The 17,798-nt window shown below is 41.2% G+C and overlaps 1 protein-coding gene across 2 annotated transcripts in view; it reads right to left on the bottom strand.

Annotated features, from left to right (window-relative positions):
- Positions 1-17,798, bottom strand: part of LOC124159563 (laminin subunit gamma-1) — a 390,848-nt gene that overhangs the window by 25,156 nt on the left and 347,894 nt on the right. For both annotated transcript variants that reach the window (XM_046535458.1, XM_046535457.1), the window contains exons 7-9: positions 10,734-10,919; positions 9,100-9,325; positions 3,333-3,442 (exon numbers count right to left, since the gene is read on the bottom strand). In XM_046535458.1, the coding sequence (XP_046391414.1) occupies positions 3,333-3,442; positions 9,100-9,325; positions 10,734-10,919 (522 nt within the window). The remainder of the gene's footprint in view (positions 1-3,332; positions 3,443-9,099; positions 9,326-10,733; positions 10,920-17,798) is intronic.

Below are 17,798 nucleotides of genomic sequence, written 5' to 3'. Positions count from 1 at the left end.
ATGGAGAAGCTGTGCTGCATGGCGTAGGGATTATCAGAGGGAAGGGAGGATAAGATTAAGAATTTACATTATGTTTCTCAGAGTGGTATGAATAAATTGAGTTTTCCAAGTTCTCTACCACATATGTGAGACTGAAAAAACCAGAGTTACATAAAAATCAGAAACTTTTTGTACCTAAGTTATAACAGAATGTCTGCAGCAGACCTCATACATACTGTGTATTTGACAGAGGCCAAATTAATTGATAAAGAAGCACGTTACTTCACAGGAATCATTAGGTAGTATACTGAAATAAAGAAAAATTAAAACAATTTCAAGGCGAAGACCGTTACATTCTGCCAATCTACTGGAGGCATGCTTCCAACAAAAGGAATTGTTTGAGGATTACAAAAATTATCTCTCTCCAGACTAAGTAATAGCGTAAAAAGAAAATACAGCCTGGATTAGTACAGACGAGAAAAAAGCCGACAGTAATGCCAGTAAAGTGTGTCGGTGGAGTTCTAGGTTTTCTCACCGTGTCCAAGGGTTAATTACTTCCGATGTTGCGAGGGCATATTTTTTCATTCTATTTAGGGTGATGGAGCAGGTAGAAAATTCTCCACTTTATGTCAGGTGGGCTGTGATTGGTCAATTTTCCAGCAGATTCATTTTCTCTCCTCCACAAGTTTTTTTTTTTTAATTTAGAATGATCAAAAAGCCCGACCATGGACCTATTGGTGGGACCTAGTGCAGGAATACTTCCTACTACCAAATCAACATTAAAAACATGTTATCATCGAAGATGTATGAGGACGAGAACTCAATTCATCCATGAATAACTTACCTTAATAATGACCCTAAGTGAATTCAATTGATTCGGCTTTTACTTTGTGAAAGTCCATGCTGAAATGAAAATACACAGCCTTGGTAACTTTTCACTGGAAAATTATTTATTGGTCAACGCGTTTCGATGCTGAGGCGTCATTCTCAAGTACACTGTTTATATTTGATGCAGACAGTCTGGTATAATTTAGCTTCATAGCTTCATAGCTTTTAATCACTATACTAGCATTTCTGATGAATTCAATTGATTCGGCTTTTACTTTGTGAAAATCCATGTTGAAATGAAAATACACAACCTTGGTAACTTTTCACTGGAAAATTATTTATTGGTATGACACGTTTCGACGCCGAGGCGTCATTCTCCGCTGAGGCGTCATTCTCCGCTGAGGCATCATTTCGACGCTGAGGGGTCTCAGACCCTAAGTGCAGAAACCACAGTGGATTGACCAAATATCTTGTGTGGAAAGTGACCATTATTTTTCATAATTGACATGTGCAGCGGTGGTAAAAATTAACACAAAGTTCACTGGTGTTAGAACGTGGCCAGCTCAAGAACTACTTCAAAATTTGCATCTTCCAAAAATATATCCACGCAATAAAATATACATAATAATAAAAATGTCCACTCAACCGGAAATTTTCAAACAACTACTACATACCCCTCGTATCAATAAAATTCAATCTTATCCATCGCAGTATGACAACATATTAAAGACCAAAAAAGGGGCGGTTAGGGGTGATCGGGGGCCCTCGGCTGGTGCTCACGATAAACCTCCCCCCTTACCAAGGAATTAAGAGGTCCTACCCCAAGAAAATTTTAGGAAATTGCATGCAATGGAATGGATTATGACACTAATCTGACTCATAAAAACCAGATAAAAGTTAATTTAAAAAATCGAAATTTAGTAAAAAAAAACAATGAAAAGTGAGAATTTCGCAGCTTACACAATTTAATAATGACTTATAGTTCTATTGCCTATTAAATAGTGAATTTTTTCCTTGAAATTGTACTGAAATCTTGAAAACCTCGAAAATAACCCTTAAAAAAAGTGTCAGGTTCTCTTTTACCTTCAGACACTTTTATTTATTATTTACAAATTATTTTAAAAATTGAGTATGGGTACAGTGTTAAGCAACTAATGAAAACATAATTTTATAGTAAAAAAATGCTTCAAGTAATATGTCTTTTTTTAATTACACCTTTCAATATATGCTTCACGATAGATGCGAGGGTTGTGGGGAGCCCCTAAGGCCCTCTGGGCCCTTGGCAATCACCCACCAGGGCAGACCACCCAACCAAAAATTCTTCCTTCATTTTTTTTGCAAATTATGCTTCCAGCCTCACCTCATCTAGAATTGAGTTTACTCTCATTGGGAGTACGTTATGCGTCTGATATATTGGGTATTGAAATTCCTATAAAGCATATTCATGGGCGTACCCAGCCAGGGACAGGGGGGGCAGCTGCCCCCTTCTAGAAGCAAAAATCGCAAAAGCCTTTAAGCAAAATCAGTACTGAATAGAAACGAAAGCATTCAACAAATTTTCTTTAAACCCACGAAAAATGATTTGCATTACTACAAGATATGTAACTAAAATAAAACTATTTTTTCGAGGAAATAATCTCATAAACTACTGTCACAACTTGGTTTGCCCCTCCTCCCAGACCATGGCTTGCCCCCCCCCAAGTTATTATCCTGGGTACGCCCTTGAACATATTGGTTCCCAGTGAGAAATGGGTGGTGGAATCCACGTGGAACCCACGTGGAAATGTTACGTGGATACCACGTGTTTTTGGTCGTGGAATCAACGTGGAACCCACGTGGAAATTTGGTTGAAAAATTAAAACAGCAGTAGGTGCTGTCCTAAAACCATTAAAACCTCAACCACTCTATATCTAAACCTTCTATGTATGTGTCTACGATTTTTTATGTGCTCTCATGGCTGCCTTTCCACGAATTATATAAAAATAGAATGTGCGATACATTTTCACATAACTAGCGTGGTTTCAGGATGATAAATGACGCAATGTCACCAGAGAGTTAAGTTCCACAAATTAGAAATTCTGTTTAACATTTTATGCTAATCACCACAAATCCACTTGAAATCAACGTGGATTCCACATGGGTCCAACCACTCAATATCCACCACCACCAAATATCCACCACTCAACGTGGATTCCACGTGGGTTCCACGTGGATTCCACCACCCATTTCTCACTGGGTTCCAGCGGTGTAGTGTGTGAAATATCATGGTACAGATACTCAGATCAGAGGTACTGCTGATCAAATAATGGTAACGGATGATATGATACTGCACATGCAATATGGACTGATGTTCTGACTAACAAAACTTAGCAGAAGAGAACATGAGGTGCAAAGGGTAATCATTTACCAGAAGAATTACCATCCATAAACCAACAAACGTTTACTAATAGGGTCAGTCAGCTTATCAGGATAATGCCAAGCAATGTGCAAACTTTCATCGCTGTGTTCTGTGCAGCTATAATTACCTTGTGAATAGCCGGCGGCTGAGTGACAGTTTGAAGAGTGGCCGTAGCAGAAACACGGTGTGCATCCAAATCTGTTCTCTGGATCCAAGTTGAAGTAGCCTGGCTTGCAACTGAAATTGAAAGGAAACAGCAATCAGCACTGCACCTAAACCACTATCTGCATGCATGAATACATATCAATCTTTAAAGGATGGCTTTGATTCCCAGATGTATCACTGCATGGCATAGGTTTAAAATATAAGCAGCTCTCCAGTTAACTCTCGAGCGATGAAACTCATCATAAGCCGATTTTAAAGTGAAGTGTCTCAGTGGCCCCTAAAGGGAGCACAAGGGCATAAACAAAAACATTAAGAGGTCCCTTTAGGGACCGCAATTGGATGATAAAGGTTAAATAATTATTACTGAGCCTTTACATACAAGCTCTAATGTTGTGGCATTTTTTTAGTGTGTCCCCCCCCCCAAAATTTCTGGTACCCCCCCAGAAATTCCTCTGAACTTCCTCCGAACTTATCCGCAGAACTTCTCCCGCTAAGGACTTTTCGCGCTAAGGTTTTTCGCGCAAAGGCTTCTTCGACTCAAAGGCTCGGAGACTCTAAGTCTCGGAAAGTCTTGTCTGCGGAAAATCCTGTCTCCGGAAAATCCTGCCTCCGGAAAATCCTGCCTCCGGAAAACCTGCATCCGGAAACCAGCATACCTGCAGTGCAAGACTTATATAGGACTACTGCAGAGGAATACTTACTCCTTGGCAATCAAGGGGAAATGGCCCTAGTAGAAAAAATTGTGTTCTTTTGGTGTTCTTTATATGTTCATTCAGTGTTCAAGTGTTCTTTTGATGTTCTTTTGGTGTTCTTTTATGTTCACCAATTTCTTTGTGTGTTCTTTTGATGTTCAATTTATGTTCATCTCAGTGAACACAAAATGAACATTTTTCTTTATGTTCATTTTGTGTTCCCTTTGAGTTCATTTTATGTTCACCATGGTGAACACAATATGAAAATTTTTTTATGCGTTCATTTTATGTTCACTTTGTGTTCATTTTATGTTCACCATGTTGAACACAAAATGAACATTTTTCTTTATGTTCATTTTGTGTTCCCTTTGAGTTCATTTTATGTTCACCATGGTGAACACAATATGAAAATTTTTTTATGCGTTCATTTTATGTTCACTTTGTGTTCATTTTATGTTCACCATGGTGAACACAAATTGAACATTTTTTTATATGTTCATTTTATGTTCACTATGTTGAACACAAAATGAACATTTTTCTTTGTTGTTCTTTAAAATAAACCAGTATAAAAATTCTCATTCCTTGGAGGTGATTGTGGATAACTGCAGTTCATGTGTCATGACAAGTAGCTTTACATAAAACAAGTAATACAGATGATTTTGGAGACTTTGCCTACCAAAAATGAGTTTGAATTTCGCCATCTTGAAATCCACAAAACTGTATTTTTTAGCAGTTTTCCATAATATTTCTAGAAATTTAAAATAATGAATTTCCGGGAAAATTATCCCAAAATGAAGGCATATCATCTAAAATGGACATTGAACGATCCGAGAATGCAATCAAGGAACACCTGAAATCACTCTCAATATGTACTTTATTGCATACTAAACAGGGATAAGGCCTGAGCATTTGGCTTCTACAAATAAGTTCATTTCTAATAAAGAAAGCTGGAAATAAAATGATTTGAAACTAATGCAAACACTGACATCTGATCCACAAAGATTCGAAAGTGTTCATGGTAATGATGGGACTGTGAAAGCTTTTTCTTTGTTGTTCAACAAAATGTTCTTTTTATGTTCATTTTGTGTTCTTTTGATGTTCAAAAAAGTGTTCATTTTGTGTTCAAATTATGTTCTTTTTATGTTCACAGACGAGTGTTCATTTTGTGTTCTTTTTATGTTCTTTCTGTCACAAAACACATAAAAAGAACATAAAGTGAACATTCGGTGAACATAGAAGGAACACAATTTGAACATTAAATGAACCCAAAAAAAAACACTGAATGAACACACTTTTTTCTACTAGGGGGGTGATGAGTCTCTAGTATGCAGTTTGTAGTGAGAAGTATTACCATAGTCCTATCACAACTCTCTCTCCCTCCAACACCTCAACCCACTATGTCTCTCCCCTCCTTGTGTTCCAATGAATATCCCTCTAAAGGTCGTATCACACTAGCGACTGCGGCCGGCGCTGCGGCTGCGACCGCGACTGCGACTGGCCCGTCGACCAATCAGAGCGAGGCAGTCGACGCTGCGACTGCGACTCCGAAGAATAGCCGACCGGCTATTCTTCTGAGTCGCAGTCGCAGCCAATCAGAGAGCTCCATTTCAATCTCGCGCGCTTGCGGCAGACGTGTTTGTTTGTTTTGGTTACCGTAGCGAGGGAAGTTCAAGAAGGTTATAAGATAACGCTGAGATAATTTCGGATTTTTAAAGTGAAGATGGAAGCCCAGTATATTGGATATTGCACCCGAGTACACAGGTGAATGAAAATGAAGTACGTTTTAACATATTTTAGGAACATTTTCAACAATTGCTGCTCTCTATCTATTCTTTGGGCTTTCGTAAACAAACAAGCCACAAGCAGAAACGTTCATACGTGCGCATGCGCGATCGTGGCGTTGGCCGCAATGTGTGATGGGGTCCAGTCGCAGCCGCAGCCGAAATCGCGGTCGCAGCGGCGGTCGCAGTCGCTAGTGTGATACGGCCTTAATTCGACTGATGTCTCCAACCCAGAAGTTTGAGGGGAAAATTCTGGCTGGTATGCTGTTCACTCCAACCCAGGGATGATGTTTTGTAGAGCAGCCTTTCAACAGGGGCAGTGACGCAGCTGATAGAACATCGTCCTCACTACCCCTCCGCTCCTTGGAAAAACCCCTCCCCTCAATCCTGTTTGGTGGTGGAATAGCCAAGCTCTCTTCTGCTTGGGCCTTCTTGTTGGACGCACGGCTAGTGGGACATGGCCGATTTTTGAAAAATTATACTGCTGGTATTTAGTTTGGAAATGTTTGCTATGGGATCATTAGTTATCATCGTTGTTTTCTGTAATAATTCTGATTTTGAATTCTCTACTTTGAATAGATATTGAACGAAAATACTCGTAAATTATTTTTGGCAATTTTTTTCTTGTGTGCTGATTTCTTGTTTGTGGAGTCTTTCCCTGATCCAGCTTGTGACCGACGGTTGGAGTTTTCCCTATGTCTGGGCTTACGTGAACAATCGACCAGATTTGATGACCGTAACGCCACAACGTGAGGACTGCGCTTCATGTCATTGATGGAGAACATATCCCATAAAGGGATGCAAGAACATTAAGCCTGACCAAAATAAACTAATAAAGTCTTGAAGAATTTACACATGAAGCACTTGGAAAATAGCACGGGAGCACTTGAAATATTCACCAATTATGTACTAATGAAAGCCAAAGAATAACTGATAAATTTGAAGAAGTTCCTGGTGGGTGTAGAACTTTGATCATTTGCAGGGCATCCTTATTAGTAACCCTTTTAGTGCTCTCCTTCTTCCCAGGGTAAAGTAAAAAAATGCAGAGGGTATTTTAATAAAATGTAGCAACTAGGAAAAACAAACATTATAAAGTTAATTTTTTAGATATCTTTAAGTGTTTTTTTTTAATTAATGAGATTAAATTGGACAATAATCACAACATTTTTATACGTTTACTGATGTATAAGTTTTTTTTAAATTTCAATGTCCTCAAATTTAACAACAATAACGTAAAAGCCGATATATATCGTCGTGCCGCACTAAGAGGGTTAAATGCTTCTTCATAACTTGCTTCGTCTGTTTCTCTTCTTCTTTGATGGAACCTTGTAATTGAGTTTTAACCCACTTCCCATTCATGGTTTAGCTTTAAATTTGTTCGGATCAGACCAGAACCAGTTGACAAAGCATTGTTACAATATTCCTATTTCTTCAGAGACAGTATTATACAGCCACCTTTTTCCTCAATTAACATTTGTGTTGATTGCTCACCTTCAGGGTGACTATAAATGACTTCATTCTTCATAACTTCTGTTGATGTTATCAGGCACAATGGTTAATTAGTCTGCCTAAGGACCAGAAGATTTCAGATTCGAATACAGGAAAAGTCAACTGTTTTCCTCATATTTCTAAGCGTTGTGCATCTGCCATTAATTTAGGCTTTTCTATTTTGCAATTTATGAGCAGAAGTTTTTGGTATCCTAGTGGTCCTCACTTTTATAAAATCAAATTAAAATGGGTTAAAAAATTAATTAAAAATTCACATTATATTCTAATCAAAAAGAAGAAAATAGAAATAAAATGAAAAATAAAAAATATGCTTTTTCCAAAAACAGCATAAAATTCACTGAAAAGTGAAATATAAGCTTTTCTTCACTTGGAGAATGAAACGTGGGTGGCAATCCTTACTCACACCACTCTCCACCCATTTCTAAGAAATCTAATCAGCACACACACGTTTTACTCTCTCTATGACGAAAAGCGTATTTTTTACTACTTGTTGCATTTTATATTGTTTTTGGAAAAAGGGTATTTTTAAAATTTTATCTTTATTTCTTTTTAAACTGCTATAAACGCTATTAGCTGGAAATAATATATGTACCTTCACAGTTTTTTCATGACTGGTTAAATGGTTCAAAAAGCAGAATGGCATATGAATTTGTTAATAATTTGAATAGTGATAAAGGTTAGAGGAGGCGAGGGAAGGCTATCACCTGAAAAAGTAACCAGTGAATCAGTGACAAGTTGAAGAGCATTTAGTTGTGAAATGATAGTGAAAATTATTAAATTTCAGTGCATGAAACATTCAGTAAAATGAACCGAAACTTGGGCACATTCACGAGCTGCGTAATCTAAATCTGCTCCTAAACTCATTGTATCACAGTCAATTCTAAAATTCTCCTGCGGTTTCAGTCGCTCGGGTACTTCCAACTCCCAGATGAGACTGCTTTCTTGAGGATCAAAGCAACCGAGCAGTGCTCTGTACCAGTGGCGTATCTATGGGGGGAGATGAGGGAATAGAATCCCCTAATACCCTCCCCCCAAAGCCTGCCAGATGAGACCGCTGTGTTGCAGTGGCGGATACAGATTGGGGACACAGGGGGCATGCCCCCCCCCCCCTCCCTTGTGGGTACGCCTGTATTGCCGAATATTGCAAAATCACAATTGTAAATTTTTTATATCATAAGATGGCATTGTCTTGAATGTGTGTATAATCACTTTAAATGAAAATTTCTTATACTCTGCCTGTGACTTCATAATTTTTAATTACCATAAAAGTAAAGACAACTCAAGATATATTTTGTGCCCCCCCCCCCCCCTTGAGTTTTTTTTCTGTATCCGCTACTGCTGTGTCAAGGATCAAAGCAAACGAGATCGCCTTGACAATAGCTTTAAATCTTTTTCTTTTACTTCTCTGAGGCTTTGGTGGGGGGGAGGGGGGCGGGATTAGGGGATTCTATTCTGTACCAGAGGCGTAACTATGGGGAGGAGATGAGGGAATAGAATCCCCTAATCCCGCCCCCCCAAAGCCTCAGAGAAGTAAAAAAAAAAGATTTAAAGCTATTGTCAAGTTTTGATATGCATTGACTCTATCTATTTTAAGTTAAATCTTTAGAGGCAAAATTATGTAAAATGTATTTCCAGGCATGCCGTTTTTCAAAATTTTGCCGTTGACCCCTCCTCCCCCATGCCATCCCCCCCCCCAAAAGCATATTCCAATATATATGTGGTGTTTACTTGACCGTCGCGCACCCACCTGTCGCATCTCTTGCCCTCCACGTGGCTCTTGCACTGGCACTCGCCCGAGTAGGGGTCGCAGCGGGGCTGGTTGTTCACGCACCCCGCCTCCACGCACCCGCACGGCTTGCAGCCCCTGTCCCCGAAGTCGTAGTGGTTCACTTCGCAGCGGTCGCACTTGTCGCCCGTCACCCCTGGCTTGCACTGACACTTGCCCTCGCGGTTGCACTGCAGACTGCGCGATCCTGCAACAAACAAACAGACAGACGGGGGAATGAGACGTGAAGTTTCGGGGAAAGAGGGGGAGGACGTATATCAATCAAAACTGCGCTGAATGAGGCTCTTCACGGGTACAATTGCGGAGAATACACATGAATTGCCATGAGAACAATACTCCCTCGACCGGTAATCGAACCACGGACCTTTGGTTTACCTGGCTAATGCGCAGACCACCACGCTATCCAAGTTGCTGAATTCCCATGGAAATTGTACCGAGGCTCAGATGTTGGGCCCTCGTGGTCCATCATGGAGTCGTGGAGACTTGGATAAAGACACAATCGGACGTCCAGTGGCATGAGCCTCGGTTCCATTGCCATGGGAATTCAGAAACCTGGATATCGTAGCGTCCGGGGAATTTTGTCTGATGGCTATTCATGTAAATTTCACCGACGTTCACGCGGCAGACTCGAAATATTACACACGTGGAAAATATATGGAAATCCTGCAGATCCATGAACGGCAAATAAATCCGCATCGATTGATTGACATGGGAAAAAATTCTCCTGGAGCACGAATCGAATCACAGACCCTTGGCTTCCGGAGCCAATGCGCATACCATTGCGCTGTCCAGGTTCTTTTTGTTTTCATGGCAATACACGCGAGGTTCATGGTGGAAAATATTAGCAATAAATGCCAATATGATTGCTGTTTAGGTGGTGGTATAGAAATAATCCCTAACCCTCAGAAATAATTCTGGCTACGTTTGGCCTTGTCCTGGGCTAGCAGAGAAGACATTAGAAGTATTCGAAACGTGGCGCAACATAAAAGTTAAGAAGTTTAAATGGACTGACCATGCAGTAATGAGTTCTTAGGTCCAGAGAAGAGAAATGTAAAGTTCTATGAAAACCAAAGAAGAATAAAATGTAACTTACTGAAGGCCAAGGGGAGGGGAATAAAGGCAAAGGAAGGTCACGAATGAGATATACAGATGGTAAATGCAGCGGCTGATAAAGGATGTATGACAGACGAATTATATCAGTGTTTAAAGATTGGCAGATACGAACATTGAATGGCGAGCGGTGTCAAACCAATCTTCGTACACATGGATTAATTAAGTTTAGCTATTAAAGGGCTTACGTGATTTTGTCGAAGACAGGAAATCCAAATGCCAATTAAAGTTGTAAATAAATTTTCGGTAGACTTAAGCAATCATCAATTAGAAGAGGAATCAACCCGCCCAAGGCAAAGCTATGAGAGCTATTGTTAGTGCTCCCAGTTGAACATCGCTCAAGTCGATCGACACACCACCTTCGGAGAATTTATCACTTTTCAGCCTCAAAAGACGTTTCGATGTCCCGTCTCCGGATATGTTCCGATAGCCGTCTGTGGATCACACGAACAAGGTGAAAATGAACAGATAGACGTTTCGCTCACCCGTCTGGTCGCAGTTGCAGGCGACGCAGTATCCGTCCGACCTCTGGTAGAAGTTCTCTCGGCAGCGCTCGCAGTTGGCTCCGTCGCGGTATCCGGTGCAGTCCAAACAGTGACCCCCGTGTCCCGTGCGCTCGTAGAGGGCCTTGTCGAAGTAACAGCGGTTGGAGAAGCCATTGCAGTTGCACGCTGCGGGGGAGAGGATGCAAAAACAATGAGAACAACAGTTATACACAGGAAAAAATTACATGCTGCTCGTAATCAGTAAAATGACAAATGAACACAGAATGACTATCGGATGATAGCTCCCTCAGACGAGAAATCTTTTTCATTAAAAGAATTTGATAGACTGCAAGGAAATATAATTGTGAAGACAAATATATTATAATGAAGCAAGCGTATTTTTAAAATCCTCTTTTTTAATCAAAGTGTTAAGCCGGAGCCACTTGAAGTGAGGTATTTGCTGCACATTACGCCTAAGAAGACTTGAATATATTTGTACTTATAAACTCAGGGATAAAAAATTGTATTAACAAAATGTTATTTCTTCATACATAAGACAGATTATCTACTATTTCAAAAGGAGTTATGCTCTATGCACAAGAGACAATCTGAAGTTGAGATTGCATTCTCTTCGTCTCGAGGTCACGATATCTAAACTGGCACCTGTAATTCCCGTAAAAACTGCTTTTACTGCTAATGTTAACTTGTTAATGATAAAAACACAACATGAATACAAAAATTTGAGCTTAAACATCGGACTAAAACACGGCAAAATCCATAAAATGTTAGGTTTGCCATCCTTGGGAACACAATATCAGCAGAAATTCCTATAATTGGATAAATAAAACGCTGATAGCTATCATAAATATCTGTGAGAGTTAAAACGTGAATGCCTCGAGAGGCTTTTTCTAGTGTTGACCAGATTTAGCGGGCTGCATACATTTGCATTGCAAATTGCATTTACGGGTTTAGTTCACTATCGCTTCAAATGTTTTGGCATTAGGTACACAGAATTATAATACCGATGAACGATTGGCAGGCGTATTTTACGTTTTTTTATAATCCTTTCGCTTTTTTACTCTGTCACAGTAAAAATTAATGGCTAACTAGCGTTTTTGTATATCGCTGCATTGGATTGGCAAGGCCCGAACTCAAAATTTGGTCGAAGATGAAATTATGTTGCATACCCAATATCATCTTCAGCTGAAGTTTGAAAGGTGATTTAAATGAAAAACTAATTTACTCCGAAATTTGGTGGAAAACAAAGGAACCGGTGGCCAAGCATACCAACTCGCTTGCGGTCAGTCTTCAGATCAATGGCCTTTTCATGAGGCTAAAACAAAGAAAACACCGCGTTCACGGCGTGTGCATGTGGCAAGGGGAAGGCGGTCCTTCCGCATTCTCACTGCAGCTAATACATACACTCTTCTCGGCTCGGAATGCACATCCCAGGAATCGGATCACCCTTCAGAGGAGGAGGAGGAGACAAAAAGTTCGCAACAGGAAAGCGCGGGAGAGTGGGGAAGAAAGAGGGGTTGGCAGCAAATTACGGGAGAAACGAAGCACATTGTGCGATTTTCGAGAAAATTCCTACTCTCTTTTTTTATCATCACACACTCGATTGTTGTAAAAATAAAGGGGTCCGTAGGTATTTATTTTATCTTTCGTTTTTCGTTCCGTCGCCTACTTTGCGAGCTATTCCCGGCGGACGATCACCGCCATTAACCCTTTCGTAGACGAGTTAATGACGCCACGAAGTCATACCTAACGTGTCACCACGTCTCGGCCACTCCTCGGCCTCGCGCATGCGCATCGCCCGGTTCATTGTTGTTTCCACTCATTCGAGAGATCCCTTCCCTCAGTAGAAGTTTATTCCGGAACAATTAAATGGACCACTAATCTAATGACGTCACCAACTCATGAAACGTGGGCAGCAACTTTCGCATTTCTTACGCAGAACATTAGAGTGCACACGTGTGTCTGTTTTCGGAGCTACAGTTTACGACAAAGAATAGATGCAACTGCGTTAAAAGCGGGTTCATTTTGTACTGACTCCACAACGTATTGTATGACAGTACACTAACTACTTGTGGTTAAATGTCAGCAGTAATAATATTAATCAAATACACGAAGACGATACACAATTATTCAGAGGCAATCCTTGAGTAGAATTCCCTTGCGTTCACTTATTAGGGAGCTTTTAATTGTGTCTATTTATGAATAAGTGAATGAAGTAAACAATAGTAAATGATGAACGATTATGTGGTAATAAGAGAATAAGAGAGAAAATGTTGATTTTTTTTGTTTAAGAGGACCCATCACCTTCGCTCAAACAGTCTATTTCTATAAAGTTTCGATTTTCTAAAACTTTCTCCATCATCTTACTCCATCGTAGAGCATGCAAACAATTGTCAAAATCATCCCGTTTCTAAGGTATGAAAATATAAGCTCTTATCTAATCTTATCTTAAGCTATAAATCTTATAGGATGTTAAATTTTCATATATTTAAACAAGCGGACCACTTCTTCAGGGACATGTTCATCGATGCCTATATACATATCCTTGACAATTCTAAGATGATAGCGTAATTTTTGGCAAGTAATATATGACAGTAATATATGCCCGATCGAGTGGGGTCACGTGGTGTGGTGCCAATGACCGAAGCTGTCGCTCGCCTCCTTCAATAGGGTAGTTTCCTATTATTTTTTCTTTGCCTAAATCGAAAGATTATTACTCCTGGAGTACGCATTTCACGCTTTTAGATATTTAAATGACGATATCTATTTTTCGCGATTAATTGAAAAGTGAAAATATTCAAGCGCGCGAAAACGCGACGGCTAAGTATGAATGCTGGGAAAAGCCCGTGTGACGTCATTCTGGTTCCCGCTGCCGCCGTGTGAGGTGACCTTGGGGCGAGGATTCTTGCGCCGCTGCGATGCAGGCTGCTAGCAGGTAGCAGAGTACCCTGTTAGCAGGTAGCGCTTGGCTTAAATAAGGATTATTAATACCTTATCAAACGAAGAAAACTTTCCGACCTTAGCCAGTTTTAATAGGTGATAATTAAGACATGTTTCCCTGAGCTCCGTGCCTCATGCATGCATTGGGAATCTCAGACGATGTAAAACTTCTACCTACTAGTATAGAAACTAGGTCCCTGTGACGTCGCGTGGAGTGGCATCGCATGGGCGCCAATCTGACCTTTTCAAATGAGGTTAAAATTGACAATTAACATTCGTCTAGACTGGGATTTCTAAAACCAAATAATTTGTATATTATGAATACACTAATGGTGGGTAACGAATCGCAATCAATGATTTCGTTTTCTTCGATGAAGGAAACTACCCTATTACGAGGGACCCCCCTTAAACCTCCACGACAACTTCACCCCCACACCCCTGTGCGATGGTCAGCCAGTTGGACTTTGAGTTGCAGTGTATTTTATGGGCATTTTCCCAAGAGAGCAATTTCGGGTCATTAGCCACCTCTCCTCTTCACTGTCGCCACGCCGTCCCCCCGACCTCTTGTCCGCATTTCAGACACCTCGATTAGCGATCGCTAATTCTGACTGCGTCACGGAAATAATGGAAGGTTGCCAAAAAAAACACACAAAAAGACCCCGAAAGAGAAAGCGTGTTAGTCTCTTTCAAACGATAATTACTTCTGTCGACAAATATGGAGAGAAGTTCCCAAGATCCGAGGAATTTCAGTCTTGAAGGAATGGAAAAAAAGCGTGCAATGAATTTTCTCGAGGATATGTTGGAGAAGATTCCGCGGAGCCTCATGAGTATTAAGAAGGCCTGTGCTGGAATTTCATCCATTTTCGCGAGCCATTAGCGGTCGAAATTGGTCAGTCCATTAATGTTGACGGAAGCTGCTTTCTCGGGAACAAAGAGGTAATGACCTGAGATGCTGGTGAGTATAAGAGATGAAGAAAACATCGTATATAGACGATGCCTTCTTCCTGGAGTGAATAAATTAGCGCTGATTCATTTGCAGGGGTAGGGAATTACAAGATACTCATGGATTCTGCCCGAATTCCATAAAAATTATTGTTCGGGACAAAAAAAAATTAGCATGCCGATAATTTGCGTAATTAACACTGAATGAGGGAATTAGTCGAAAAGGCAGCCGTACTTGGAAAGATTAAAGGAAAATGCTAGGTGAGGAAGAGATCTATAGGTAATAACTGCCATTCGAAATAAAAAAATTATCAAAACATTACTAAACGATTCGTCAAAACCTGTTACGGACCTCGACTGGAATACGAATAAACAAAATGCCTCTGTTTTGTGTCATTATACCTTTGAGTTCACTCGGTGATGAATAATTGATAAATTTTTTGATTTGATGATGCATGCTTATTTTGGATTTTCATTCTCAAGCCCAGAATCCTTACCATAATCAACTAAACCCTTTATCCGGAAAAGTGTGTATCGAATACTCGTTGTTGACTTTACTAGTAAAAATGAAGTATTATGATCTTTTTGGTTTGAATTTTCTCGCCTCCGTCGGACATTCGAAATTGAACTCGGATCGGGCGCGCTCCGACGGCTACGCAGCCGATTTCCGAGTCAGTCCCAAAGAACGAGAAATCCCACGAGTGAGGGCGTGCCCGAGGAGCACTTGCTGCAAAGGGCGATGAAATGGGTCTCTGGCCACGACCGTCGACGCCTCTGCTCCATCCATCTAACGCAGGCATTTCGTTCGAGTCGTAAATAAAGGGGAGAGCCGCAGGGTGTTGACCACATACACGTGGAGCGACATTAACGAAAACTCGAGCACTATAAAAAACACGAGAGAGAAACGGATCGGACATGGAAATGGAGGCGAGGCCCTCACCAATTCATATAAACTACGTCGACTGTTATAGGGATTGAAATATGTTACCCATCGACTGTTAATATGATTAGAATTAAAAATCTCTTCTGAGTATTAACATTTATCCTGCTTATAAGCGATTAGTACAAATTTCAATGTCGAAATTGGCGACACGTACCGCCTCTGAAGAACCAGAAATTTCATAAGAATCGATTTCCATCTGCTTCTGACCTGTACTGAAAATTTTTAGCCAATAGATGCTCGGGACAGTGGCGCAGCGAGGGGGGGGGGTTTAGGGGGATAAAACCCACCCCTCCCAGAGCTCACAGAATTTTTTAAGTTTAATCTATTTTACTTAATTGGATTAATATTGCTTATAGAATAGTTTAATAAAATATCCCTCAGAAGGCCGTAAAAATCACCATTTTGAACTGCGCCCCTGGCTCCGGAAGTGGGTTGAATTGTAGTAGGAAGATTTTGCCCGGAAGGACAACCAAACAAACAAACGGACAAGAAAGCGACTTCATAAAAACCGAAGTAATAAAGGACGCGCTTTCTTTCCATATCACCGCATATTTCTCGATGACGCCTTATCTCTAATCACTCGTTCACGCGACTTCCCCTTACAATCTCCTTCTTCTCCCGAATACCAGACTTCGAAGATGAAAATCCATATTTAGAATGCTGGAATTGGATATGAAGTTCCTCCCGGACTACGAGTTTGAAAGAGATCGCCGCGGCGGATGTTTCGCCCACGTTTCACGCATATTCCTTCGGGATCTCCAGACGATTCGAATTGAAAAAGGTTTGTGTCTCGATTCAAAGTGAAGAGGCCCGAGCAATATCGTGAACATCTCCTCTGTCCGCCATCGTTATAATCAAATCCCACGCCCTTTCCGAAAACAAACTCGAGGTCGTTGAATCGCTCGGGGGTAAACGATTCTGGTGCCATTATGGGAATCACTTTCGAGAGCAGAGCCAAGGGACTACATGAATAGACGGGGCTCCAGTCCGTCTAGTCCAATCTTGATTTATGCTGCCACTTTACGGCGTGTTTTATTCGTTTTCAAAAATGTCCGCGGAGCGGCGATAAGTGGTATGATACTTGGAGGAGGCGACCGACAGCTGAGGTAATTTGCGTCCTGAGGGATCGGAAGGGAGAATAGAAGGGTGGAGAGAAACCCGGCGTCGGAATTACCCTACTGTTAACCAAAAGCACCGAGAGGTCCACGGCTCAATGTCCTATCCGACGGACAAAATGCTGTACTTGAAGTGCCCTCCACAAAGCACTCAAATAAGGATCGTACAATCTCTGAAAAATACATGCCAACGCCGGCATTTGAACTCGGCCCCAGCGGGTGGGAGTCCAACACAATAGCCATCACACCCTCCTTATCCCCGCGGTGAAGAGTGCACAGAAATCTGTTTATTTACCAAAGAGTACTTTCACTCGCGGGGAATGGCATCGGCAGGTTATACATTCGCATAAGAATGTTTCTCATCAGGCCCAATTATTGAATGTATCCCCGTGAAATTCATATCGCTCCGCCCTTCAGCGACGCGAGTGGCGATTTTTAAAAATCCATTTGAAATGCGCGCTGGGTGACGACACATTTGATCGTTGACTAGAGAATCCTCTCTTCCCCACATGTGTCCACGCCCTCTCCGAAAACAAACTCTAGGGTTGGAGGGGGGGGGGGGCGCCATAATGGACATCACTTTGTAGAGAGAAATGTATTCCTATGCTCCGCAATGGAGTGAGCAATAAATCCTCGCTGGCCCATCAACTTGGGAGGAGCAAATCCATTATCTCAGCAGCAGCGGGCGGCTTCCGGGGTAAAAGGCGCTATGTTTCCCATCCACGGAGCCTCCCTCTTCTGCCGCCTTTTTATCTGTCGCGCTCAAATCCCGAGCGCGTTCGCACGAAGTAAATCACGCCGCAGTCATGGCAACCCGAGGCCAAAACAACAGCGCCCGCGATCACTGCGCCACACAACCCAAAGCAAAGGCCAACATTGGGACAACTGCTTTCGTATCACTATCGGAAATCGAAGTAACTGAATAAATAATTATAAATAGATTTTATCTGTATTATTAAACTTTTCCTTCGTCTAAAACATCCAAATTCAAGGGGACTTCGTAGAAAAGATCTCGGTCCATCCCGTAAGGTCTTCATTTTTGTTTCCACTTCGGAAGCTCTGTAGTTGGATTTGGAATAAGTCCGTAATGCGGCGATGACTCCAGGG

Source organism: Ischnura elegans, chromosome 5 (assembly GCF_921293095.1).
Source record: "Ischnura elegans chromosome 5, ioIscEleg1.1, whole genome shotgun sequence".
Taxonomy (NCBI): Eukaryota; Metazoa; Arthropoda; class Insecta; order Odonata; family Coenagrionidae; genus Ischnura; species Ischnura elegans.
The sequence above is the reverse complement of the archived record's forward strand: the minus strand, read 5'-3'. Positions and strand labels throughout refer to the sequence as shown.